This window comes from Ornithodoros turicata, chromosome 9 (genome assembly GCF_037126465.1).
Source record: "Ornithodoros turicata isolate Travis chromosome 9, ASM3712646v1, whole genome shotgun sequence".
Lineage (NCBI taxonomy): Eukaryota > Metazoa > Arthropoda > Arachnida > Ixodida > Argasidae > Ornithodoros > Ornithodoros turicata.
In genome coordinates, this window is record NC_088209.1 from 17,642,811 (window position 1) to 17,670,662 (window position 27,852).

A 27,852-nucleotide genomic window follows, 5' to 3' on the forward strand; every position below is an offset into this window, starting at 1 on the left:
GAGCAGAAAAAAGGAACACTTATAGGGAAATACAAGAGCATACGTGAAACAAAGCGTATGAGCGAGAGAGATGGAAGTGAGAGACACTAAAAAAGAAGGGGAAAAAAAAAAACGGGAATTGCAAGAAAAAAAAAAAAGAGCCAAAGTCATTGTGGATGATCGAAGCTCTCTAATGAAATCGGAGCCTTGAAAAATGGGCACCGAACAGAGGGCGGCATCACTTCGCGAGGAAGCACAACAGGCTGCCTCCCTATTGTACACGTGCTTTTGTGTACGAGCTCCGCGCCGCATTTTTAGGCTGTGCTGCTGCAGAAAAGCAGTGATGTATTGTCTTCCTATGTTCGAATTTTCTTCCCTCCTGACAGATGAGGATGTCTCCGGCAGCTGCATGCCGATCTTGATACTTTCTTCCCCCGCTGTCCACAGAAAGAGACAGAGAGAGAGAGAGAGGGGGGGGGAGGGGAGGAAGGAAAGGCTTAGGATGCGAGCGTGTATATTCGTGCGGATATATTATCCTCGTCCACGTCGTCGTCCAATGAAAGGAAAAGGAGTGGATGTTCCTGGTTAAAACGGAGGAGCTGTCGTCTAGGTATTCGAAGGAAGCTTTATTTGCTTAAGTTCAAAAATTTGCTCAGTCGGAAGTGTTCGGATTCTGATTCTGATGAGTTTATTGTGCCCCAGCTGTGCACAACCCCCCACAACTGTTCCCCCTAACTGTTCGTGTGATTTCCAACTGAGAGTACAATAAATACAAGACCATGAGGCCAGGCCTGTATAGCGGTCTTAAAGCCCCGGGTCGGATTTTGTCTTCCGGAAGTACGGAAAATTTGATTGGCTGAAGTGCGGGAAAGGAAAATCAGTAAAAAAAGAAAAAACAAACTAACAAGAAAATCAGCTTTTTGGGCGGGCCCATTTTGAAATGCGCTCTCCGTGTGCTATCGCCATCTCTGAATGACACGGCACGTCTGCGGCCCGCTGCCTGGAAAGGAAACATTCCCGTGACGTTGATCCAGCGGCTGGAAGTATTTCTACCGAGGCGACATTCGTTCCTTACCACTATGTTTATAGCGTGCATCGGATGCATCATGCGGAACCTGTTGTATTCAGTAGTATAGCTACGCGTGGGAACTGTAAGTGCTTCAAAACTAAATTGCGTAGCAGCCAGCGAGTTTAGGTAAGCCTGAAAGAAAACAAAGTCGCGGTTTCATAATGCGACCCCTTCGTTCATTTGCTGCGCTGCAACAACAATATCAACAACAACAACAACAACAACAACAAATAAGTAATGATGATCTAGCGGGATGTTTCGCCGTTGAGGCATCACCCTATCCCATTGCTTGAGGGGGAGAAGATGGCGAATGATGATGAATGTTGAGAGTTCATGTACGACCCTGTAGCTGCTAAAAAGGTGATGAGGGCTTGAAGAGCTCGTAGCTTATGCGCAGGATTGATGCGCTGCAACTGAACGAAGGTATATACGCTGAAAGATACGTTGAAAGGTATAGGGTGCGTCATTAAAAACTGACCAGAATTTTTATAAAAAAAGCTGTGAGAGCAACATAGATGTTGTTTTTGCAGTTGAGTTCTACGGCCATGTGGACATCCTCCGGAAGAGAGTATATAACTACCCGATGACCAATTACCTGAAATTCATTCACTACTGTTTTAATTAGGGAATTTCGGGCAAAAGCGAGATAACAGATTGAGAGATTATCCTCGTTGCAACTCTGCAACGCAAAAGCTGCTCAACTGCAAAAACAACATCTCTGCTGCTCTCACAGCTTTTGTCCTGAAATTCTGGTGCTTGGGAAGCAGCTCAATGTACTGAAAGTCGAGTGCAATGGACGGTTATGTGTCTTATCAATGATCTTTAGTTTCACGAGTCTGTTCAAGGCCTTCCACCTCCCCTTCCACCCCTATTGCACCCGACTTTCAGTACATTGTGCTGCTTGGGGACGGACAAATCACTGTTTTCAGTATAGCGATGACGACTAGCAAAAGATAAGAAGAAGAAAGTTTAAAGTTATTACGAATAGAACTGATTTAATCGCGGTAACCTCTTTAGACGCATGATTGCAAACGCATGCAGCCTTGCGAGAATAATTGAAAATGAAGCTCCTTCTCGAGGCTAACGCCCTTCACAGGGAACGTAATTTATTTCCTCATCGACTACCTGCATGTCTGCGCTCCCGTACAGCGAGTGAATTCGCAGAAAAGAGACGCCGATGCATGACAACGAGCTCCCACCTTCTCCAGTGGAGACAGTGTGTGTCCACCAATAACGACCATCACGGTCCGGTAACTATGACAACCGCAAGACGCCGTAACGCCACGTGAGGCCACTTTGTATCGGTAATTTCTGTCAGACGTTGCTTCTGCTGTCGTTCAGCCTCACCTGTTGCGGGTGGTGCGCAAGCCGGTGACGGAACTGTGGAGCCATGGCCAGTCGCGTGACCCCAGAGAGGGAGGACTACCCAGACATGGTGGCCTACGAGGTCAAAGAAGGCGGTCGCTTGGAATTCGATGTCCGAAAGCTCGAAGGTGAGTCAAGTCTGTTGCCTTGCACGTATTTCTGTTTTGAGGTTAATGTCACTTTCGGAATTGTGCCAACGAACACTCTCGAGTCCCGTTGAAGCCAATGGCAGTTTAAACCTCCTCGGTGCTGACACGGCTCTTTCCGAGTATAAAAAAGGGGTATACACAGACTTGACAAAACAATACGATACAATTTAATTCGGACGTTTCGTCCCCCATACGGGAGACATCATCAGTGTCTGCCGGAGGCAGGATGAGGAATAATCATTCTTCATTCAAAATACTCATTTGCGGATTACGGATACCCGCGCGCATCGCAGAGGTGGTTGTTTTGAACCGAATTTTATCGGCGCGGATTTCAAAGCATCATTTACATTCCTATCCACAAACCGAAGATGTCGCAGTGATGTGCGCGGGATCCGCTGATATAACAGCACCTCTACCCATGCGTACAATTCGGGGAAAAGTTTGCTGCATCATGTAGCGCCAAGGCCGCACGCGCATCGTTCTTTGGCGTTGTCTTTCCCGAAGGGCAAAACCAAAAGCATGGCTGAAAGTCAAGGGCAAAAGTGATATGTCAAAAGCATGGCTGAGGCTGTTGTTCAAATGGAACTCGACCCGCAGCAACCAAGCACAGCTGCGGAGGTGGTCATACTGCGCCCTATGGGCCTGTCGCTCTGGGCCAGGTGGCGCGAGTGAGCAGCAACATCAGCGCCCTAAATCATGCAACACTCCCCAGTTTAGCAGACGACGCGGCACTTTCAAGTACACGGTTTCGAGTTCTTCGCGCTTTTCAAGAAGCCCCGCTTTTTCTGTTGATTTCCTACAGGTTTTGTAGCTTCCTTGGCACCTACCGTTTGACACGCCATGCAAAACCCGCTGATGGAACTCCTTACTGTTGGGATCCGCGGCCGTTTGGGCCCGAAATGGCGCTGTACAAACTTCACTGCAACAGCCCTATAGGGTGCATGCATGTCGAGTGGCTCGTGCAGCGGCGTCCGCGCAGGCTGAAAGAGTCCTTTCCGCGGTGCGGAGCAGTCTAAGGCATATGTTATTCCTCATCCCACTTACGTGAAGCCGCAGACGAGCGACGCGTCTTCCCCTCCTGTACCGAAGCGCGCCGAAAGCCGCACAAGCCCGAAGGAGGAGGGGGGGGGGGGGGCGTGCATACAGGACGTCCAGGACGACAAAGTCGTACGCCGTGGTTGTGACAAAAGAGAGAGATCCCTCGCCCAAAGATGTGTTTTCTCCATCAGCAACACCCGCGGCAGTACTACTAGATGCAGTGGCGCCAGGTAGCAAGGCTCAGATGGACCGCGCGAAAAAAGGTTCCTCTCGGTTAGTTCCTGTGAAGCGGGGTGGCAGTGCGATCAATCTTGAAAGCGCTGCCAGCAGCAGCGAAGCGTATTATTCACAGGCTCAGACAACGAATGTTCACCACCTTCTGGGCGTCTGTGTCTGCACTGTCTTCGTTGTTATATAGGGTTGACCTTCCGCTCCGATTCTAAGCGCCTCCGTCCCGACCTGTGATGTGATGTGATGTGAATAAAGAAAAAAATGGGGATGTAAGTTTCGACGAAGTCAAACTGGCTACCCCAGTACACTTAATACAGAAAGTTCCCGTCCCGACCTCCTGCGTCCCTTGTGCATAGGCTTCTAGTGAGCGTCCCTTACAGCGCTCGCTTGCTGCACTCGCTTGCTGCACAAACTGGTGGTGGTGGTGGTGGTGGTGACGGTCAAAGGGCTCGCCGTTGTCGGCCTCACAGTGGTGGGCAACGACACGACTTACGCCCTGGGGGAATGTGCGTCCTGGGCCGACTTCTAAGGGAACTGTGCGGACGTATGTCTGAAAGCGTCTGAGGAAAACCCAGGAAAAACCCCAGACAACACAGCCGACACCGGGATTCGAACCAACTGCGGCCAATGCGGTGTCATAGAAGACACGGAACACATCCACATCGATTGTTCGAAGTACGCCGACAGTCGTAGGGCCCTAGAAGTGAGCTTGGCTCGTCTGAATGCCCGCCCTTTTGACGCTGGGAAAATTTTAGGTCCTTGGCCTGCACACCACCAAGCGGTCGCATTGTAGGCTCCGCTTCGGTTTCTTGAGTCAACCAAGTTGACCAGTGTCTTGTAACTTGTGACTTTCATACATTAGAACTACGGGACTATTGCGTTGATTGTGACCGACCACCGTGACACTATGTTGTGACTCACACAGCGTTTGACTGTTTGTCTTGACTGTGACTTTTCGTTTTCTTCCACCCGACGGAACTCTTTTTCTTACCGCCATTTCCCTTTTCCTTTTTGTTCTTTTGGCTCTACGTAGGTGTACCGGGGTAGCCAGTCCGATCTAGTCGTGACTCTTCTTCTCGTTTTTCTTCTTCTTCTGTTCATCGCCATCACCATCACAAGCGATACGCGTCAACACACTGCAGAGCTTTAGTGAAACGTACGAGTCCGACTATGACTTTGCCTAAGAGAGCGTTGCAGTCATTGCCCATATGTGCTCTGGCAAGCGTACGCATGGATGGGTCGCGAACGTGCGCTTTCTTTTAGAAATAGCGCGCGTACGCTCCAAGCCTTTGCGGAAGCATCTCGCAGGACTGGCCCTTTGCGTTTCTCTTCTTCTCTTCTCTTTGTGTTCCAGCGTTTAATTCGTTAAGACAGAAAGCAAAGTATATTGAAAGCACAAAATACCGTCAAGTCTAACGAAAGTAAATTCGTACACCTCGTTCAACAGCGTCTTGTAAGTGGCTAGCACATTTCGGCTACGTCGTGCGGCTTGTTTGCAGACGACCGCTTTGTGACTCTTGCTTCGACACCGTTCGAACGTCGAACGCTTCGCTTTATCATAGCGTGCGTAAAACGACAGCGTACGGTACAGTAAAAATCTATACAGTGCCGTACGGACTGGGCTTGTCTGGGAAATTATCCTATGTGATCTGATGAACGATTCTGGCTGCGGTGACTGCTCTTATCCCTCTTCACCTTGATTGTGATGCAACGCATGGCTTTTATTCGCAGCGAGATCGACCTATAGGGGGCGACATCATCACCTTTCGCCGGCCGTTGTTCGGAGTTGGTGGTTCTTCTCCGTAATTTTTGTGTATATTCACCGGAATACCACTTGTGCCGCGATGGTACGATGCTGTGCGGTTCCCCAATGCTCCACCTACTACACTGAACGCGGAATAAGCGCGTAAAAGCAGACGACGCGAGGAAGCTATCCACACTACGGTAGTTCATCGGTTCTCCGCAGCGCGACGGCACCGTTCGATCGCGGAGCGAAAATATGTCTCATGGCGAGAGCCGATAGGTGCACATGCTCCGCGCGAGGATACACGTGAAAACTGGTGAGAACGGCTTGCGTTCGGTGTGTTGTTTTGATGAAACTGAGGGGTATCGTAGCGGCCATTCGAGGTTCGGGTGCTGGCCGGGACGACTACACCCTGACCTCGTTCATCAAAGCGATTGCTAACGGCTATTGGTGAGTATAGGAGGTCGCGGTTGGTCGTGGCTGTTCCGCTAACCTTGGCTAACCTCCTGATAGGCAGTACGTCGATGGCGGTGCGTCTAGTCGCCCGTATCGAAAAAAAAAAAAACAAGGCGTTGTTTATTAACGCTGCACCCGTTATGTAGGAGAAGTATTAAACAATAGCTTGTAGATAGAATTACGGAGCGTAGAAGAGAATGTTACACCTATTACACCCGTAACTAAATAGCTGCAGATAGGAGTTCTTACCTCCTTTAAGAGGAGAAAAAACGTAAAGGTCATAACGCGTAGGATTTAAGTCACTATTGTTGTGTACCACGAAGAAATGTAACCAAAATATTTTTTCTCGAAGTATACGTCCGCCAATACGATTTGTCCACTGATTGCCGATTGCTTGCCGAGTTGCATGAACTGATGACGAAGTCCCACTGTTTGACGGACATATGGTTACAGTTTCGCTTTTCTAAGGTTCCCGAATGAGGCCGATATCGGCAATGTAATGCTTTGCCCCATGTCTCACTGAGCCTCACATTCCCCTACGCTGGGTTTACTATAGCAACAAGCTGTTAAACTACACTATCTGTGTATTAGTTTCTCAAACAACTATACGCTACCAATATAAACTGCCTGTGTGCCACCTTGCGCTAACATTGAAAATCAACGAAGAAAACTCCTTCCTAATAAGTGTCCACCTTGGTACTTCCACGTAATTTTGACGCCCGCGAACGCCAACCAATACAGCACATCCGCTGAATCATGGTGTGTATATATATCGCCGCGAAGCCTCCGCAATCTCGCGAGCTCAATACGGTACGGTAATGTACCTATGTATAACCCTTATCGACGTCGCAGCTGCCTTCTGGCACTGGCAACCCTTATGCCATAACCTCGGACGTGCACATTTGTTTTCCCCCCGAAGGAGGTCAATAGCAGCATCGACTTGTTTGCTTGTTGCTGGGAAACCGCGCTAAAATATCGAACTTTCGAGCAGTGATTCTTCAGGGCGTTGAACGCGTTCGGGAAAAGGGCAATATACCTTGGACTGCCTCGGCTGATGAAGTAGGACCTATATCAACAACAATAACTTTATTTAAAGATGATGAATGAGGAGGTTGATGGCCAGGGGCGATACTCTACCCCATTGCTGGTGGTGATGTGGGGAATGAAATAATGAGCCCCTTCACAGTAAGGATCGAAGTCTTATGGTGTCAAAACATGTCAAAAGAGCGTTGAGGGCAGAGCGTTAGTGGGCCGGATGTGGCCAGGGACCGAGCAATTTTGATAGGGAGAAGGGGCGAGAGTCCAGCTGACTAAGAGACCAGGAGAGTGCGGTTCGGGAAGGAACTATCAAGGTACGCGATTTCTGCGTCACACACAGGTATTATTCTGGGAGACGGTGTTCCAAAAAGAAATTTAAATGCTTTGTGTGGGGAGGTATTTTTAAAAAGGGTATGGCTGAGAAGAGGTTGTTCAGGAAAAAAAGAAGAAGGTCTCGCTACTCTGGATACTCTGCATTCATGGTTGTTGAACATAGTTGGCTATAAGTTGGCTAAGTAATTGGTTAAATAAGCCAGGTGCTTCCGAAATGGCAGCAGGAGTGTCCAGTTGGTGCGACACAGCCAAGTGCATTACCATTACATGTTTTAGTTTTGTAAAGTACTGTACAGAGTTTATTCACTGACGCAACTCCTCAAGTGAGCAACTAGCTTCGAAAAGGCCAAATCGCCGCTGTGAGGTCCACTCGAAGTTTGGTTCCGGTTTTCGTTCGCTGCCCAATGTGCTATTTAGTAGCCACTAAAATTGCTTGGATAGAGTACAAATAATATTCACACAGTACAATAACTTTCAAAAGTTTACTGGTGCTTTGCCCCCCCCCCCCCCGCTCCCGAGCCAATTCTGTGGGGGGGGGGGGGGTAGGCTGCCCCCACTGCTCCCTTCTGTTCCGACGTTCGTATGTACGGTGAATGCGGTGAGGGTGAAATTCTGGACAGTCAAATCTGAGAACCTACGTTATGGCGGCAAATCTGCTAGCGACAGTGGCGCTCCCCTGCGGATGACGTCATGTGAATAAGCCCTACCGCATTACATGTTATTACTAATGCAATTACTTTCATCCATCAAGTTATCAAGTTACTTTGGCGTTAAATTTTCCAATTTGCCTCTTACGTAATCCGTGCTGGACACAGATGCTTGAAGAGTGCACTGTAAGCGGACGTGATTAGTCTTTCGTTAGTACTTCGTAACACACACCAGTAATGGTATTGAGAGCTCCTGCAAAATGGCTACCTACGAATGATTTCGCAGTAAGAGCAATATGCGTACTCTTTATGATTATAAGGTGTATAGATGATTATAAAATGATATGAGTATTGGATTAACTGCAGCGTAGAAAGAGTTGGTGCACAAATACTCCACTTGGACTTTGTCCTACTTGTTGACTGGTTGACGAAGGTGGCTGGGAAAGAGATAGCTACGAGGTTTTCTTTGCCTCTACATGTTAGATGTACAGTATGCTATTTTTTTAATCGGAACATTTTTTTTTTAAATAGAAGGGCTATTAGAGTTACGTTAGGGATCACGCGAACATCCTGCATAGAGTGGTTAGTACACGCTAAGGCGTTCCGATTCTCTAAAGCATATAAGAAATTATTTTAATACAATGGTAGTTGCAGGAAACACAATATTAGTACGTTACTCTGGTACAAACACAGGGCACTACTTGGCACACGGAGCAGTGGTGTAACCGCGGCGCTTCTCCACTACCTGCGTAATACCGATCTTCTCAGCAGCCTGTGACATCGTGTGTGGGACGGCGGAAGACATCTGACCCCACATCGCCTTACGTTGCCTTACATATAGCGACTACGTTGCGAGATGGTTATGTGTGGTGCTTGAGGTATACCCCCACACTCTAAGAAAAAAAGGAGTACTTTCACTCCTTTTGGGGAGTAATTGCATTGCCACAAAAAATAGTCCCTTTCGGGAGTAAATGTACGGGAGTAAATGAATGTCACAGAGTGAAGACCGCATTTCAGGCGCTGTTGTAAGAGTCCCAGGTACATAATTGGTGCGCATGCATGAAAATACTTTGAAGCAAACCGTCAACGGTGATATATCGAGTGATATAAAATCTTGCGCCATACTAGGGCACAATTTGCGAAGAAAGATGCGCTAACTGTTTCTTACTCTGTGTGGCTGGAAAATTGCTACGTTGTCTGAGTTATACAGCCTTATGTCGTTCAAATTGACCAAGGGCACATACTTGCGTAGACTGTTGCATTTAGGAGACCATTCGCGAAGTTTAGTGACAATTTGCATTCCTGGGAGTAAATGTCGGGACTAAATGTTGGGTTAGGGGACTAAAATGGGGAGTAATTGCAGACTAGGGGAGTAGAAGCTGCAATTACTCCCCGTTTTACTCCTTTTTTTCTTAGAGTGCATGGTGCTACCAAAAAAGTTTTTTTCTCCTTCACACCAAGCACCACAATACGTAATCCTCTATAGAACATTGTATCACCACTCATCGCAGTTGCGCTTCAACTTTGATCCATATCTGGAGGCCATTACGCACAATTTGTCATTAATCCTGCATTTTCTTAGCAGTTCACCGATTGATATCGCTGTACTCCACGTTGCATCAGCAGTGAGACCGATGTTTTTTTTTTGTTTTTTCTGTAAGTTCTCTGGCATGCTGTACAACGCGTGTAGTGAACCACATCTGTCAATATGTCACAGACGGGACAAAACGTAAATGAAAGAGTCAGTTGCTTTATCTTTGAGCCGATTGAGATTTTGTTCGTGTGTGTCTGTTTCCTACTTCCCTATAGTCTCGGGGTTTTTAATATCAAGAGTTCTAGTCGAGAGCTCGCTTGCTGTTTAGCCATTCTATCCCTTTATCTTGCTAACTGTAAATATGCCTAGCTGGTTATAATTGTGTAGTTCAGCTACTGCCTTCACAAGGAAGCTGTAGCTGTAAGTTGGTTGCTTTTTACAAGTAAGTTTCCGACGACTGGCTTGTGGTTACCGTCACGGCTCAGGATGATGGATGGATGGATATATAGAAAGAAAACAAAAAACAAAAAAAAACATGAAGTCTAGGTCGCGCCAAGTTGTTTCTACACCTGTATTCAGTTGTATAATCAGCTACAACAACAAAATATCGTGGAAGTACAATTATTCGCCCCGAGGTCGAACGGTGTCGGCCCGCTGCGGAGAATCGGTGAACTACCGTAGTGTGGGTAGCTTCCTCGCGTAGTCTGCTTTTACACGTTTATTTTCCGCGTTCAGTGCAGTAGGTGGAGCATTGGGGAACCGAACAGTATCGTACCATCGCGGCAGAAGTGATCTTCCGGTGAATATACAGAAGCATTGCGGAAAAGAGCCATCAACTCCAAACATCGGACGGCTTGTTATCCACATAAGTAAGATGACGGTGTCGCTCCCTGTAGGTCGATCTCGCAATGAATAGTGGAGCGCTTTTAAACAGCGCGAACTTCTGAAAGGCAACTTTTCCGCCAGACAAGGGACCGTCTGCTACAGCCAGTGAACTCAAGGCCACGGCAGGAACAGGGGTGATTTTTCTTAGTATCCGGCGCAAATTTATTACAGCATCACTTTACATAAGGCATATATCCACTATACTCTTGTCATTCTTTGTGTGCGTGTATGTGTCCCGAAGAACACTTAGCGTAATTCCGTTCCTTATCGCACGAACCAGCCTGGAAACGCAAACAACAGCAGCGATGTGCTCGTCCAATCTTAATAATGGGCCACCTGACATGCAAAATATAGAGCTAGGCATGTGGGTTGCATCGCACTCATTTGCGTTCGTGAGCGGTGCGCCATCTCACTAAAACAAGCTGATTCTTAATCATGCAGACGACAGTCGGCAGTGCGGCTGGCCTAATGATGTTGATGCTGCTGCGTCGTGCTAATGGTCCTCCACCTGTGTTCTTTTTTAATTTTTGTGGCTTGGACAACGCAGCCTATATAGATAGAGAAGGCTACCTTAATGCCTCCTCTCTCTTCTTCGTCGCGTGGATAGGGGTGACTTTTAAAACACGTTAAAAATATATTGTTCGGAAATATACGTTTTAAAATACATTTTCACAAATAACTCGCGTACAAATAACCGACACCAGATAACCCGCTTATAAAACACAGTTTAACAATATATCGCTCATAAATCTACCATTAAAAATAAATCGTTGAATCGGAGCGGCGGAGCAGAGCGCTGCCGCGGCAACACTGGCTGATCCAATATGGCGCTCCCCTTGCCTGTACGTCTCAGTTTGGGAGGTATCCTTCTAGCAAAATGTCTCAGACAATGGGACCCGGCGTATGAACACGTGTCAGTGTATGCCTACGTGACGGATAACGTGTCTCCCAGTCTCGGGTTTTTAAGTTATATATCTATACCATCAGCTCGCTTTCCGTATTTACCTATTCTTTCAGGCCTTTGTTTTCAGCGTCAGCTCACTAAAAAATAAGGAACGGGCAGTCCCGACTTTTATTTATCTGTTTTTTAAACCCGTCCGCAACACAGCCACCTTGCCCCTACACTGTAAACAAGCCAGTAGAACCTTATAGCGTCCTCGATAAACTTGCTCCGGAATTGTCCCGAAACCACAGTGGTGCGTGGCGCTCTACACTGGCGGTGCCCTGGGCGGAGGCATTATCGAACATGAAACTGCACTGCACTGGTGGATCTAATGGATACTAGCATGCGCCACCTAGAGATCTGTGCTCGTTGTGGCTCGTAGGCTGCGCGACCCGTAGCGAGAGGCACCTGGCGAGCGGCACCGATCGAATGCCATGCTGACGATGACTGTCTGCTGCTACTTGCCCGGCTACACCTGGCTATTTGCCGCTTCCGCCTTCCTCCGTGCTTCCGGCAATCGCGATGCTTCTTGGGATTGCACTCTGGCGCTCGGCCGATTTTCTTGGTGTGGGTTCGGGGCAACTCAGTGCTGCACTGAACGGGTGCACTCCTTTAATCGAGGATGTTCAGTGCGCACCAGTGCAGTTTATCGAGTATGGCAAGCCGCACCAGGTCGCACTGGGGCGCACCGGTGCAGTTTATCGAGGACGCTAATAGTGTGTGTCTTGCCTTTGTTTGGTTCTAATCGGTATAATGCTTAACTATCAAGAAGCATAATATTTCGTCACCAACATAAATCACGCACGCACAATCGCAATAAAGACGTCGCACATCGTCGACGAGATGTTTCTGTGTCTCTGGAGAAACGTAACGTAACGTAATCCATATAGCGGCCGTGCGTTGTTGTGATTATTCAAAGTTTTTTCAACATCCTCCTTCGTACTTTGTATGAAGATCAACGTCGTTTCCGGCAGTCATCACGCACAATTTCGCAGTAATCGGTACGGGGGGTGACTTTTAGCACACGTTAAGAAACATATTGTTCAAAAATATACGTTTTAAAATAAATTTTCACACTTTAAAAATATATCAGAGATGGAGGACAGCAAAAAGGAGACGGGGAGAGCGGGTTAGTATGCGTCCTGGGCCGACTTCAGGGAGAACGGTGCCGACATTCGTCTGGAAAGTCTTCGGAAAACCCAGGGAAATCCACAGACAGCACAGCCGGTGGTAGGATTCGAACCTACCACCTCCCAGTCTTCAGCACGACCTTTCTGCATTCAGTGAGTGTCATGTTCGTTCCAAATTTCAATTGAACGTACTTTCAATTTAGCAGAAAAATGACGAATAGAAGAAAATACCCGAATTAGGTCTTCGCTGAAATGACTAGAACTTCACAATAGCCTTGCCAACACGGCACGACTCCAGCCGCCTACAAATATATTTATACGAGAAAATTCAATTGGACCTTCCTTACTCTACCCTTCCTATGCTCTATCAATTACAGTGCTCAGAAATTGCGCGCACATACAACTACTATTGAACCATGGTTGACGGAATGCATTACTATCTCCACAACAAATGCGTTGCACTGATACTGATGACGATGCGTTGCAGCGATAAATCTTATTTGCACACAAAAGAAGAGAGAGAGAGAGAAAATGTAACTGCAGCATGCTGTCACCTGGGCAGATCGTCTCCTACTCCAAGTCGTGTCTGAAAGTAATTGTCGTGCCATTACCCAGCGAAAGTGCTAATTGGCGCCAATTATAGAATAGAAAAACGGGCACCGTTCGTGTCAGGCGATGAGCCGAGAGACCGAGCTGTCCTTTGCAGCCCCACGTGGGTAATTACTCCGAACGGGGCAATGAGAGAGAGGGAGAGAGAGAGAAAAAAAGAGCATATTATTTAGGCTTCCACGTAGCATGCAGTGCATATCTTACGTATCGGCAGGAGGTCGCTGTTGTTAGTCTTGGCTATCTGAGCTCTTTTAACAACCGGAGAAACAAAGAATGAACAGCTGTAGGAATAGAGTAGATATTTGTATTGCTGTCTCTTTGAGATGAGCCACAGAAGATTGTGTACTCATGTTCCTAAACATTCCCTAATCATTTAGCCCGCTTGTTAATCGTATCTTGCCTATTTCTATTCTTGAGTCAGCAACTGAGACAAGTTCTAAAACATTGCCACGTTGCTGTCGCACTGAAGCGCAGCATCCCATCGTATAATCTCGAGGAGTGGCAACACCGCCGTGCTTCACGTTCAAACCACCCCGGATATCTTACTCATTCCCTCCCTTGGAAAGCTTTAAACTGCTGAGAAATATGACTTCATTCGTATACTTACGTCTGCGCTGACACGATTCCTCCGGGAATCTAAACTCCTGGGCATTCTCTGATGCGTCCTATGCGCAACGATTAGTGAAGGAGCTGTTCTTCTGTATCTTTTCATAATTTTCTGTATCCCAGCTGTTTGTGTCTTCTTTTGTTTGCTTGAAAGCATTAGGGAATAGCAAGCATAGCGGCATAGCCACAGATATGCCGGCACTTTACATTAAAAAGTTACATGTTTTACCGTTTCTGCGCGACTACAAAGTGCGCAGTTCCGTCTATACTGGTCTTATCCCATAAATAGAATATGTCATTCACAGGTAGTAGTCCGCAACAACGATTTCCTTTTACTATCCGACCAGAAACTATTCAGTCTTCTCCATCCCTCTCGTGTTATCTGCGAAGAAGAGTTCCCGACTAATTCTTTCCTCGGGTCTTTGTAAATTTTCACGACCTTGCAATCGCCGTAGTTCTTGTTATTGTTCAACTCTTTAAGCTGTACAAGAGCCTGTTTCGATACATTGTATAATCTTTGCTAGTTTTCACTTCAATATTTGGCACTCTATGATCAATGCTCTCTTGCCTATAAAAGTTTTATGTTTGTGCCCAGCCAAAATCTCGATAACAGTTTCCCGGAATCATCCTGAGCTAGCACCCTGTAAGCAAGCTCCATGTACCGCGTATGCCAGTGCCAAATGTTGAAAGTCCGGAATTTGCGGGACACCATCTTCTTCTTCTTTTGTTTTCCTTCCCTCTTCATCTTTTCATGTGAACCTTTTTGGAGTGGGGTAGGGCCCTGCACTCAACGCGGGGAAACATCCCACATCATCATCATCATCCATTCATCTATGTTGTTGTTTTCATCGCACGTTAAAGAACCCTCAGGTGGGCAAAAGCAATCCACAGACCGACCGCTGTGGCGTCGCTCATGATCTCAGTTGTCTCGCGACGTAAACACCCAATTATTAATTAATTAATTAATTAATTAACTATGTTGTTGTTGGAAGCTTTAACTTTTCTTGTGCCACCACTGAGTCTTTCCACCCGAAAGGAAGCTAGACCAACGTTTCGCTATTCCCCGGCATACATCCCGATTTGGGTGAATGACAGAGAACAAGCAGGTGTACTTTGGTACCACGATAGCTTTAATGACCTGTGCTCTGGCCATCAGTGACATTATAAGCTCGTCGTGATCTTTCATAATATTTTCTACTGCTGCCTTCAAGTAGGACTAATTATTGCAAGACGCTCCATGCTTCTCAAATAGGATTCCTAAAATTTTTACTTCATCAACAATCTTAAACCCTACATCTTTCTTTTTTTTTTGGGGGGGTACTCGCTCCCCACGTACGCAATTTTCGATTTTTCTTTCTTAATTTTCGCTCACTTCTTTTCCCATAAATAATCTTCTAAATTCGCAATGTGTTCTCCACGTCCTTTTCACTCTGAACAATCATGGACAAGTCTTCTGCATAGGCGACTATTGTCTTTGTCTGTGCTGAGCCAGGTACTCCCCGACTCCCTTGATCGATGAACACTGATAGAGCTTTCGCAGGAGGCGATTAAATGCCAGTACGTATAAAAGAGGAGAAAGAGGGCGACCCTGCCTTACACCTCTTCGAATCATTAATTCCTTCCCTGATGAGAACCTGCTCTTGCAGCCTCTATACATCGCTCCTATAGTGTCTACTATTTCAGTTTCTGCTTGCACTTGTTCTATAGCGTTTCCCTTAAAAACGCATGTTTCAACCTATCAAAAGCCTTTTCTTGATCAAAGGCCAGCAAAATACTTCGTATACGTTCCTCTCAGCTAACCACTGTATTACATCCCTGACTTCCCAAAGTCTGTCCTGTATTTTTCGACCACCAACTGCAGCCCCCTGAAATGGCGATATTCAGTTTTCCATGTATTTTTGCAGCCTCTTTACGTATATTATATTTTTAAAAAAATAGGAGGGAAAGGTTAGCCACCGCTATGGCGGCTTGCCATTCCCAGGAAAGAAAGGGAAAAGAAAAAAGAAAGAAAAAGAAAAACAAACAAGACAATGGCTTTTGGTACCATGCTATCCTACTACGTCCCCCTGCCTTTCCACGTGAAAAATCACAGACGAGCACCTCACTAGCCACGCATAACACGAAACGGTGCAAGAAAATCCCACAAAATAAAAACGAAATAAGTAAAGAAAGCGAAGAAAGATTGGCCGCTGCAGGTTCGTTACACTGAAAATTACCTAAACAAGCAGTATCCGTGATAGGATGCTACGTCGACCAGAAATATCACTGACATGAAGTCGCAGCAGCCGCATTCGCGGAACACGTTGTTCAACATCGACACCTGATTTTCAGAACGGTACGACGATGTTCCTAAATCCTATTTGCGTCGACTTAGCGGCGGATCAGTGTTTCACATAATCCGCCCAGTGTCGTCGTCTTGGTAACAGCACAGTCTCCCTGAAGGAATCTCTGAAGGAATCTCGTCGCTGTCGTCGCAAATCGCTGCTCATGTGCTGAAATCCAATGTTTTATTCTGTATCAGGCAAAAAGTTCGCGCAGGCCAAAACGCAAGAACGCAGGCATGTCGTATTACCGACGAGAAACAACCCTTTCGTCCCCGAAGAGCTGTCTCTTTCACTTCTGTATACCCTATAAAGGAGTACAGAGGGCCATCCAAAAAAATTTCAGATTAAGACATCTGATGAAAGTGTGTGTGTCATTATACTGAATAGCGTGAAAGGTTTTGATGTGTGCAATTTGTTTCCCAGAAAAAAACTCGCATACACGTAGCTCCGCGCCTTCACCCTTAACTCGCCACTCCAGCTATAACGAGGATGAGGAGGTATGATGGCACGTCACCGATGACGGCATAAGGAGACTCGTTCTGGTTTGCCGGTCAGTGGGGGTCAGCGCATTGTCCCTTTGCCGCCGTAAACCTGTTTTGCAAGTTTTCCCGGAGAATTGGGGATAGAAGGAGCGGCCGACGCATTACCGAGCAAGGAGAAAGGCTTTATCAGAACCCCGAACAGCCGAGTAGCAGACGACAGCGGAGTAGCAGACAACATTTCTCTAGGCCAATCAGCAAACGTTCTCCTTATAGCGTCAGCGCGAGGTTCCAGGCAGATCACAGGCTGGTACTGCTCTTCACCACCGTTGCGCACGATCGCTTTTTGCGGCGTATTTTAAATTAAATTTCTGCGATAATTATGACTCTGTGCTGTAAATTACTTCGCATGGGGCATCTTACTGGCAAACTTAACAGTTTTATAGGAAGAAAACTGGGTGTTAAAAATGACTTCTGTGCTACTTTAAGGAAAAGAAAGGAGCAAAATTGAGGAGTAACTACAGCTCTTATCTTCCTCGATTACAATTACTCCTCATTATACTTCCCTCTTCCTAGAATTTACTCCCCACCACTATACAAATAGTTCCTGAATGCACTCTTTCGTAGTACCGAAGTTACAAGTAACTTGTAACTGTAACTAGTTACTTTTTGCAATAACTGGACTCAGTAACAAGATTTTTTTTTGTATAGAAAAGTTACTTCTAACTGGAAGTTACTCAGATATGGCAATATTTACCACGCGTCAGTTCCCTGGTGTCGCTTCGTCCAGGGTTCAAATATACGCTGCCGTTTTTTTTCAACCAGGTATTACACGAATTTTATCACCTCATACGCATCCAGAATGACCTTAGACTAACTCACGCCGCGCTGTTAGCGTTCACGGGAAATCGTCCGCTTATAACAGCACTCTTAAAAAAAAGGGTGTACCTTAACTCTTTTTTTTTTGCCACATATATAACACCCTTTTGGAGAGTACCATTACGCTCAAAAGGGTGTCTCCTCACTCCCTCAAGGGAGTAGGATAACACCTTTCTCCCTACTGGAGAGTAATATTACTCCCCGGCAGGGAGAAGGTGTTATGCTACTCCCTAGAGGGAGTGAGGAGACACCCTTTTGAGCGTAATTGTACTCTCTAAAAGGGTGTTATATATGTGGCAAGGAAAGGAGTTAAAGTACACCCTTTTTTTAAGAGTGAGGGTATAAGTATGCTATAGACCTTGTCGCGTTACTTTCAAACCATTAGACTCCGTGCGCTTCTTGGCCTTGTTCCCAGCGACGACACAACAGGGATGGACTGCCAAAATTGCTCTTCCCATCAGTGGGATGAATACTGGTGGCCGCCGTCTTTAATGAGTATGGCTGACGATAACGTAACATTCCACATAACTAGTCACCCTGTAAACATCTGAGTACCGTGTCAACGTTAGAAAGATCAATGAAAAAAGAAGATTTCTCGCTTCCGCGTGCGATATGCACAGTTATTCACGTGAGGAGTGCTGGCCGATGCGATATCTGTTCTACACCGGTTCCCGAGCAGGAGAAAATGCACCGGCATGAAATGAACACGAACGGATACGAAAATAATGAACGAAAACACACACGGGAAAGTGAAAGAACTCGGCAAACGGCAGTCCACACACGCACAGTTCCTGTGACTACCGCGGGGTGGCAGCACTAATGGCGGCGCCCATTTCTTGAATCCGGTTTTTTGTGTGTAAGCCGGTACAAATGCAAAAACAAAGTTTTTGAGGGTTACATTTATTCGTCTTCTTTTCCTTAGAAGGTAACCGTACACTCTAAAAACAGAACTTCACCACATAACACGCTGTGCGCCAACCATTGACAAGAATGATAGGGTTATCGCTTCCGATTCGAAGAGAGAGGTGGGCGTAAGCCTTTTTGTGGCAATTATCATATATTCAAATTGCCACAAAAAGGCGTACGCCCACCTCTCTCTTCGAATCAGATGCGATAGCCCTATCATTCTTGGCAGTGCATGGTTGGCGCACAACGCGCTATGCGGTGAAGTTCTGTTTTTAGAGTGTAAAGTAATTAAGTTACTTTAACATGGTAACTGTAGCTGTAACTAGTTACACTTAAAAAAAAGGGTAACTGTAAGTCAGTTACTATCTTTGAGAGATAACTGTAACAGTAACTCACCAATGATTGCCTGAATGTATCTAGCTTTGAAGGACTAAAACAACTTTTTTTTTTGTTCTCCATAGAGCGTTGTACACCCTAAGAACGGAAGTTTACCGCATACCTACCGTTTTCACCGCTTCCGGTCTGGTGCCAAAACGACATCCGGTTTCACAGCAAACACGCTCTGCGGTAACCACTGTTCCGATTGATACAGTTATCGCTTCTGATTTGAGGCGAGAGAGGGTCGTATACGCCATTTTGTGGCATTTCAAATTGCCACAGACCGGCGTACGCCTCCCGTTTTCAACAAATCAGGAAAGCGAAAGATATAATTCTGCATGGTGGCTGGTTCCCAGCGTCCTTAGTCGCAGAAGGACCGGAAGTCTTCGTGGTACCGGAAGTTGTGGCGGGGGCTTGTTTATGTTCACCCGAGAATGTCATGTATAACAGACTCAAAAACCATACCGCAACTATGGACACACTATAAGAAAAAAGGGTGTGATCAGGTGGTAACCTCTATAGATACCACCTAGGTAAACATAGCGTCTGATAAAGAGTGTAAATGGGTGGTAAAAGCAATTACAGTCGACCCCCGTTTATCCGGACGGTGCCGTTCCCTGCGAAATCGTCCGGATACCGGGGCATCCGGATAAATGAAACGACCGAATAGAAACGTCCTACAGAGCAAGGTTTAATTAAAACACAGAAATCTCGTCAATGACAGTTGTTACATAGTAGTGTAGGCACTCGATCCCTGCAAACTTTTGATAATTGCTTAGAGTTGAGCCACGCTGTTGCGCTGCTCGAAGAATGTCAGTGCGGACGCAAAGTGTCAATGTCGGAGCATTGTTTCTGGCGTCATCGACACCGTCTTGCTGCACATCATCGGAGGCAACAGCAGCAATCACACCGTCATCAGTGATAGCTGCACACGCGTCATCATCCTTATCAACGTCAATGTAGTCAGAAACCGCAGCATCATGTACGGCAGTCGCAGTGAGCCTCTGCATCAGGGATCGCAGCTCACCTAGGGGAATGTCTTCATCGGCCAACGGGCCGTAAGCAGCAGGCCCTCGGGTTGGAGTTTTCCCCTCTAGAACCGGACAGTTGCTCGAGATATTTCCAAATGACTCGACTGGTCAACATGACCCAACGCACACAAATAGAAAAGGGGGCCATCGTGCACAGTTGTCTCCCCTATGGAGGAATGTAGGTCCCTGACTTGTGACGGGAATAACCCCAACACAGCGAAAAGGGTGACGAAGCGGGGTCAGCGTCTCCTCTTACTCACCGTAGTCCGGATAACTGAAGCTGGATTACAAGACTTTTCGACTTTCGTTCCCTGGAATTCTTGTCCGAGTCCGGAAGCTGAAGTCCGGATAAACGAGAACAAAATACATGGAGGAAAATCCGTTCCCGTGCCTTTTGTCCGGATACCGCGGGATCCGGATAAATGAAGTCCGGATAAACGGGGGTCGACTGTATCATACATCCAAATTGCTACACAAAGGCGTACGCCCCTCGCTCACCGAATCAGAATCGAACGCGGTAATCCTATCATTGGTGGAAATGGTTGGCGGAGAACGTGCTACGCGATTAAATTCTGTTTTGAGGCTGAGGTAGCAGGTAGAAATTTGCAACCTTTTCGGCACAACATATGCGACAACTATTACTTCCTAAAAGGTGTAACTGCTTCACCCTTTCTTCTAAGAGTGCATATGGACGTCACCGTTTCGTGCACACTGACATATACTGTCTGGTTCCCACATGTTGAAGTCCAGTTATCCTCGCTACGGATTCGCTTGGCTTTTATCTTGGTCAGATTGTCGCACTTGCGATGGTGGGGATGATGGTAATGGCGATTATGATGATACTAAAATGTGGTGGGTGGCAGTGGCGTCGGAACTATTTTTCCACTAGGGGAGCGGGACAAAAATGCTACCATCATCATCATCATCATCATAATTTATTTTCCTTGAGGGCTCATGCAGGCAATACAGGGGTGGTACACAAATTGAAAACGTGCTCCAGGCAAATTACGACATGTGCATACTTGTACAGCAGACCTAAACTAACATTGCAGAAGTAATGTGTATGAATATGTCAGTGAGAAGATAATGTTAATGTAATTACAAACATAATTTACATATCTGGGGGAGCCGTGCTACCTCATCTGTAAATGAGGGGGTAGCCGTCGCTCCCCCTGCTCCCCCTGTTTCGGCGCCCCTGGTGGGTGGTGACGAGACCGATGCTTGCCGCTGTAGGCCTGATATGCGGGCAGCGCCACACAAGTGCAGTCAGGATGAGATGATATGATATCAGATGCTGAAATGATGACTGTCCAAAGTTAATTTGTAGACCGGTCACTGCTAGGATTGGTAAGAAGTCCTGTGAGCAAATAAACTCAGTCTCAGTCGTTTCACGAATCTAGATTCCTCGAGGAAGCAGAGTAGGTCACGAGTTTTGGAGTATATTTCAGTGAAAGAGACACCCGTGATATAGGACATCATCCAGCGTACAACCCCTGCAGGGTCCAAGCTATTTTTGTAGCACCACAGCGTGTGCACTATACAATGGTCAATGTGTTTTTGAGTGTTATGGCTGCTCTTCCACGATGATGCCAATACATATATATGTTTTTTTAAGTGTTCAGCCAACCTGTGTGTATTGTCATCAATCAAGATAACTACCTATGGAGGTAGCCTCTTGTACACAAACTCTATCTTACATACCAGATAACAACGCTCCAAAGGGAGACTTTTTGTACGTGCCATACCCTGCGAACAATCCTTAAACTCCGGAAGAGTCTCTACGGGGGAGCAGTACAGTCCTAGTGGGCTTACTAGAACTTGATATGCCACTCACCTTGATCATGATCAAAGAGCCGAGTCGCTGTAAGCCAGCGGCGACAGCACTCCACAGACCCAAATAATGACTGCTCACGGATGATATGTGCACGCAGCCCGGCTCTCACTGCCTGAAAAATAGCCATGCTCCCAACATCTGGACCACCAAAGGACAGCCGACACCGGCGAATCCAAATTTGGAAGTTAATTTCCGAAATCAGCAATGCTAGTTGTTTCCGCTCTGCTCCGGCTTCCGTGCGACCGGCAACGGCTCCAGGTACCTTACGGTGGCCCAATCAACTGCTGGGAGCCCAAATATTTGCGCCGCCCTACTCCACAGTAAAAGTGGAATATGGCATCGCAAAAAACAATGTTCTGCTGTCTCAGACATGCCACAAGACGGACAACCGCCCGTGCGACATATCCGAAAAAGCTGCAAACGTTCACGCACTGGGAGGACACCATGGGCCAGCTTCCACTGGAGACTAGCGCGCCGTACATCAAGCAGACTTGTGCCCGTTACTCGAAAAAAGTAATTGATTACCGTTACCGCTACTTCTACTCAAAAAGTAATTGATTACCGTTACCAATTACTCGACTCCAAATGTAATTGAGTAACGAGTAAAAAAGTAACGCGTTACTTCGGTCGTTACTCTGCATTCCCGCAAATTATGCCCGTCTTTGTGTGCCTCAGATAAAAAAAAAAGGTTCAACGCCGGAACAGCTGAAATAAAACGGGAAACAAAAACGCGTAGGACAGGTAGATCTCTACGTCTACTGTATTTGTCTATTTGTCGCGCCCCAGGGAAGACGTTGACCCGACTGTGGAAGAACATTGCCTGGAACTTCCCCATGACTCAGTAAACCTCCAGAGCTTCAGGTACCACCACACTGGCGTAGGAAGAGATTAGGGAGAGAGACCCTGAAATTCCAGAACGTTACAATGACCTGCGCTTGCTAGAGTAGAACGATCCAAGTTAATGCTGACGGCACGAGGGGCTTGACTTGGATCAGAACATCTGAAAGATAAGTTAATCTCTGCCGGAAATGTAATCAATTACTGAGTAATCGATTACTCCAAAAAGTAATTGATTACTTGAAAAATTACTTTCGCAGTAAAGTAACTGATTACTCGAAAAATTACTCACAAAAGTAACTGATTACAAGTAACGCAATTACTAGTAACGCGTTACGCACAAGTCTGACATCAAGCCAGCCAGCAGTGATACGCCGCCAGGCGAATTTCGTTGGCACTGCCGGCCTTGCGGGACCCGATCGCACTTCCCTGTAGGCGGCGTAGAAACCACGGACGCTCCACAAGGAAATGTCTTCATCTGGGCATTCGACACGCAAGCGCCGCACGACAGCAACACAAGCACAAAAAATAAGCAGGGAGTACTTCCGCCCAGGGGCGAAGCTCGGGACTTTCGAGGAACCACCTGGTGGCGTATCCTAGGAAATACTGCACTAATGCGCAGGCCGGGTGCTGTGACGCACGGAGCGCCTCAAAGAGAATACGCGATTGAAGCGCCAAGCACTTTTCTGGCACAGCCGGAACTCCCAAGCCACCCAGATCACGGCTTCCGTGGAGTTGAGACCTACTGACCCATTCAACGGATCCGCCCCACAGAAAGCGGAACGCGTGTCGTGTGATAGCAGCTTGTATCACCTCTTGTATTGTCGCAGCTTGTATTACCGCTGGCGGGGATGAAACAGCCGCTAAAAACCACAAGCGACTGTAATACCATGCTGCTAACAGCCGTGCCCGAAAAGCGATCGGCAGTTCAACAAACTTAAGTTCTCGCAGCACCGCACTACAGCGACTGAATACTCGAGGCCAGTTGACAGCTGAGACCCCTGCACTGTCAAAAACAACTCCCAGGATTTTAACCTGAGGTCTTACAGGAACTTGAAACGGTGCAGCACAGGTTGGCTGAACATTTAAAAAAAGAGCGACACTTTTGGACCTATTCAATCTTACCCCAGAAACTGTACCGTAGTCTTCGAACGCTTTCAACACTGGCTCTAGGGAACTTTCGCGCGGTAGCATGACGGAGACATCATCAGCGTACGCAAACACAGGCGGTGGGCATCTATTAGGTAGCCTTAGGATAACTGAGAGAGAACACAGCCTCTCGAGGATAGGTTGATGGCAAGGGCAGTCAAGGCGGGGGAGAGAGGGCATCCTTGTCGGACACCACACGTAACGTCAAACGAAGACGATAGACCACCAGCTACGGAAACGACACTTTTTGCGCCTTGGTATAGCACCTCAACGAAGCGCACCCAACCATCGGCGAAACCATATGCCCTCAGTGTTGAAAATAAGTACATGCCAACCTGTGCTGCACGGTTGTCAAGATTGTGGTCTATTTTTGAACCGTGATGTGGGCAAGCTAACGCTTGTCCCATCCTACAGTTGGCGATACAAGTCCCATGAACCCTTGCATGCCCCAGGTGGCGCTTGCTTTTGCTTGCGCTTGCTTTGCCACAGGCGGCGCTTTATTTTTGAAGCGTGATGTGGGCAAGCTTACGCTTGTCCCATCCTACAGTTTGCAATACAAAGCCCTCAGGTTAAAATCCTGGGAGTTGTGTTTGACAGTGCAGGGGTCTCAGCTGCCAACTAGCATCGAGTACCATAACAGCACCATAACAATGCACGATAACAAGCACCATAACAACGTTAAACAGGAAAGGACTCAAAACACGGCCCTGGGGGACTCCCTGCAGTAGCGTAGTCCTGCCTGTATCACCTTCTCCAGTCTTGGCAAATATTGATCTTTGGCTCAAGAAGTCGCTAATCCATGCAGAAGCCCTTTGGGGGACTCGGGCCTGTAGAAGCGCGTGCAGAACACAGGTGTGACTCACTGTGTCGTAGGCCCGTTTTACATCAAGGCTGTGGTGATCGGTTATCTGGTTATCTTCTTGAGGACCTTCGCTTCCACGGTGGAAAATAAGACAAGCATCGAGACCATGAAGCTACGGTGACGGCGGAATCCTGCCATTTCTTGAGGAAAGGCGGAATGTCCCTCCAGCCACCACTCCAGCCTGTGTAAAATCATTCGCTCAAATTAATTAGTTTCACTTCGCATACAGTTCGCACTTATTTCGCGTATTCGGGCCCCGCGTATCACGAGCGTTGCCATGTGGGCCTACATTTGCCTACGCACCACTAAATTTGTGCCGCGTGAATTGGCCCTAACTCGCTGGAGCCAGCGGGCGAGGAGATGATTCTCTCGTTAACACTCACCAACTCAGTTGTTATGATCACCATCGCTTGCGGTGTTGTTTCCGGGAAGATTTTTTCTAAAGATGATCACCCGGCGGAGTGTAACGTCACCCGGCTGTCCCTTCTGCGAGTACAGGGAGTCAGCAGAACATGCTTTCAGTTTATGTTTGTTGCCGGGTGCCCTGTGGCATCGTGTAGCAGGCCTCTATAGCCTGACGGATGTTGAGTGGAGCACAGTTCGTGGTCTGTACCCCCTCCCTGTCTCGATGCGGGATAGGCGGCATTTTGTGCTCTTGGTGGTCGAAATCAACTACCAAGTGTGGATTTCACGCTGTCGACGAGTGCACGCGTAGGAGAGCCGCAGTGTGCAGGAGGTGATTCGGCTAGTTAACGCCGGTATTCGCAAAGTTCTTTGCAGGGAGCGTGCGGTGCTTGGAGCAGTTGAGTTTCACCGTCGCTGGATGACCTCTGACATCCTCTTCAGGGTGGACAATGGCAAGTTCCATGTTAATCTATGAGATGTCCACATCCTCGTGTTGTTCTCCCACTTGCAGCTTTCCAGTGTCATGGACTGTTGCATGGCGAAACGGACACGTATAGCAATCTCTGACCAGCCTTAGTCGCTGGGTGAGAGTTGGTATTCAGAATGTTGTTCGAGTCTATTTGAGATGCTGCAGGAAGCCTGCCCCTGTGGCCGGCCTTCCATTTGATGCCAATACACTCTGTTATGATCAGTTGGTAGTTCTCGTACTTGATCGCAATACACACTTATCTTATGGTCTATGGTGCACGACGACGACGACGACGACGACGTGGTAAGCTGCTGTTCTCTTATCTGCTCCTGCTTTCCTTTGCTTATTTTCAAGGGTTGCTTCACTTTGGACTTTACATGGGGTAGTCCGTGTTGGTCACTGTACTTGCGATGGCCAGTAGGCCGCTCGACTTCCGCGTGACGCTGCCTCAGGCAGTTTCGCGTGTGGAATTCCTCCTGGCCCTCGGGTGCCCCTAAGGGTGTCATCCGCTCATTTCAGCACCAGGATGAGTCCTGCTTTGAGCTTAGGGCAATGTCTCTGGTGGGGGCCTCCGCCCTGAAGGGCTTAGCCCGTGTCGAGGTTCTCGGTGAGACGGTCCCCTTAGTTTCTCTGGAGACAAACCTCACCGTTGTAACAATCTCGAAAGCTCCTGTTGCGATGGACGATTCGCATATCCTTTCTGCCTTGGGCCAGTATGGCACTGTCAAGGAGATAACGCGGGAGACGTACGAGCACCCAGAGCTCAGCTTCATTGAGACCGGCAATCGCCGTGTGATAATGGAGATGAGGCCACCGGTGCCTAATTTCCTGCGTATAAGTGGAAAGCGAATTATAATTCGCTACCCTGGCATGCGTCGAGTGTGCTTCAGGTGCGGCCAGTCTGGACACTTCAAAAAGGCGTGTACGGCACCGGCGTGTGAGCGATGTGGTGAGGTGGGCCGTAGCACTTGTGCCCGGCCCTGTCGTAGATGTGGTGGAGACCACTCTGTTAAATCGTGTATGGTGAAGACGTGGGCGAGTCGTGTGGCGGCCGTTTCTAACGACTCTGAGACCGATGTTCGCGCGTCTGACCATCCACTTGGTTCCCCCCAACAGTCGGACGTGGTTCCGGCTGCGGCAACCGAAGCTGAAGCTGAAGTTGCTGTCGATGCCGCTGAGCCACAGGTTGATGTTCCTTCGGGCACTGTTGGCGAGACTACAGTGCCGCTCCAGCGTTCTCGCGCCACTCGCTGGCTTACAGCGACTCGGCTCTTTGATCATGATCAAGGTGAGTGGCATATCAAGTTCTAGTAAGCCCACTAGGATTGTACTGCTCCCCCGTAGCGACTCTTCCGGAGTTTCAGAATTGTTCGCAGGGTATGACACGTACAAAAAGCAATCTCCCTTTGGAGCGTTGTTATCTGGTATGTAAGATAGAGTTTTGTGTAAAAGAGGCTACTTCCATAGGTAGTTATCTTGCTTGATGACAATACACAGGTGGTGGGTAGCCAATATTAATCACACATATTAATCTAGAGATCATATTGCTCTAGAGTTGGCATCTACGTAGCCTTAGTTTAGTCCGTGTGAAACGTTAGAGGGAGTCAGTCTCTGTGGCTGGTCTTCCGCTCCGATGCCAACACATATATATGTAGCCAATATGGCTTGTCTTCCACGATGATGCCAATACATGGTGGGTGGTCCATAGGTAGCTCTCCTGCTTGATGACAATACACAGGTGGGTCGTTTGTTTGAATGCGCGGCCTATATAACACGGTCGTCGGGGCAGTATCGCTTATGCTGTTCCAGAAACATTTTTCTGAAATTTTGCGGTGCTCAGGTCTCCGTTCAACACTATTGGAGGCACTGTAATTGTTCATTTAATTGTTCGCAGAAATTGTTCATTAAGTTTGACTTAATAGGTGTAGGGTTGTTAATGGAGGTGATTGTTGTAGCAAGTCGAAATTCAGAAATATGGTGATCTATTTTGTGCGCATGTGGCTTGGGAGGGAAAGGCTACGGTTGGGGCCGCAAACTTTCTTCAAACACTGGCAGTGCAAAGGCGTTAGAGTGGCGCACAGGATCATCATGTTCCACTTCAGTGAGTAAGTATGAATGAAAGTATGTTTTTTTCTTTTTTTTGTTGTTGTTGTTGTTAGCGCCGCGAAGCAACTGAATGAAAGCAGGTTTCTCCAGCATTGTAAAGCTTTCCAGGGGAAGGAATTGGTAAGATATGCGGGCCTGCTTACGTATGAAGCACAGCGGTGTTGGCATTCCAAGAAAGTATACGATGGGATGCTGCATTTCAGCGCGATAGCAACGTGGCAGTGTTTTAGAACTTGTCTGAGTTGTTGACTCAGGAATAGAAATAGGCAGGATAAGGTTAACAGGCGGGCTAAATGGTTAGGGGAAGTTTAGGAAGATGAGTACACAATCTTCTGTGGCTCGTCTCATAGAGTCGGCAATACAACTCCGCGTAAGCGGTGGCCGGAAGCAAAGGGGAGCCGGTCCCTCATATACCGGAGAGGGGCCCTTGATAACGC

The 27,852-nt window shown here is 47.4% G+C and overlaps 1 protein-coding gene across 1 annotated transcript in view; it reads left to right on the plus strand.

The window, feature by feature from the left end:
* Positions 1-2,436: 2,436 nt before the first annotated feature.
* The window catches only part of LOC135368249 (band 7 protein AGAP004871-like), a 254,066-nt gene continuing 228,650 nt past the window's right edge, over positions 2,437-27,852 (plus strand). Inside the window, exon 1 of the mRNA XM_064601405.1 lies at positions 2,437-2,541. Within this exon, the coding sequence (XP_064457475.1) occupies positions 2,439-2,541 (103 nt within the window). The 5' untranslated portion in view covers positions 2,437-2,438. The remainder of the gene's footprint in view (positions 2,542-27,852) is intronic.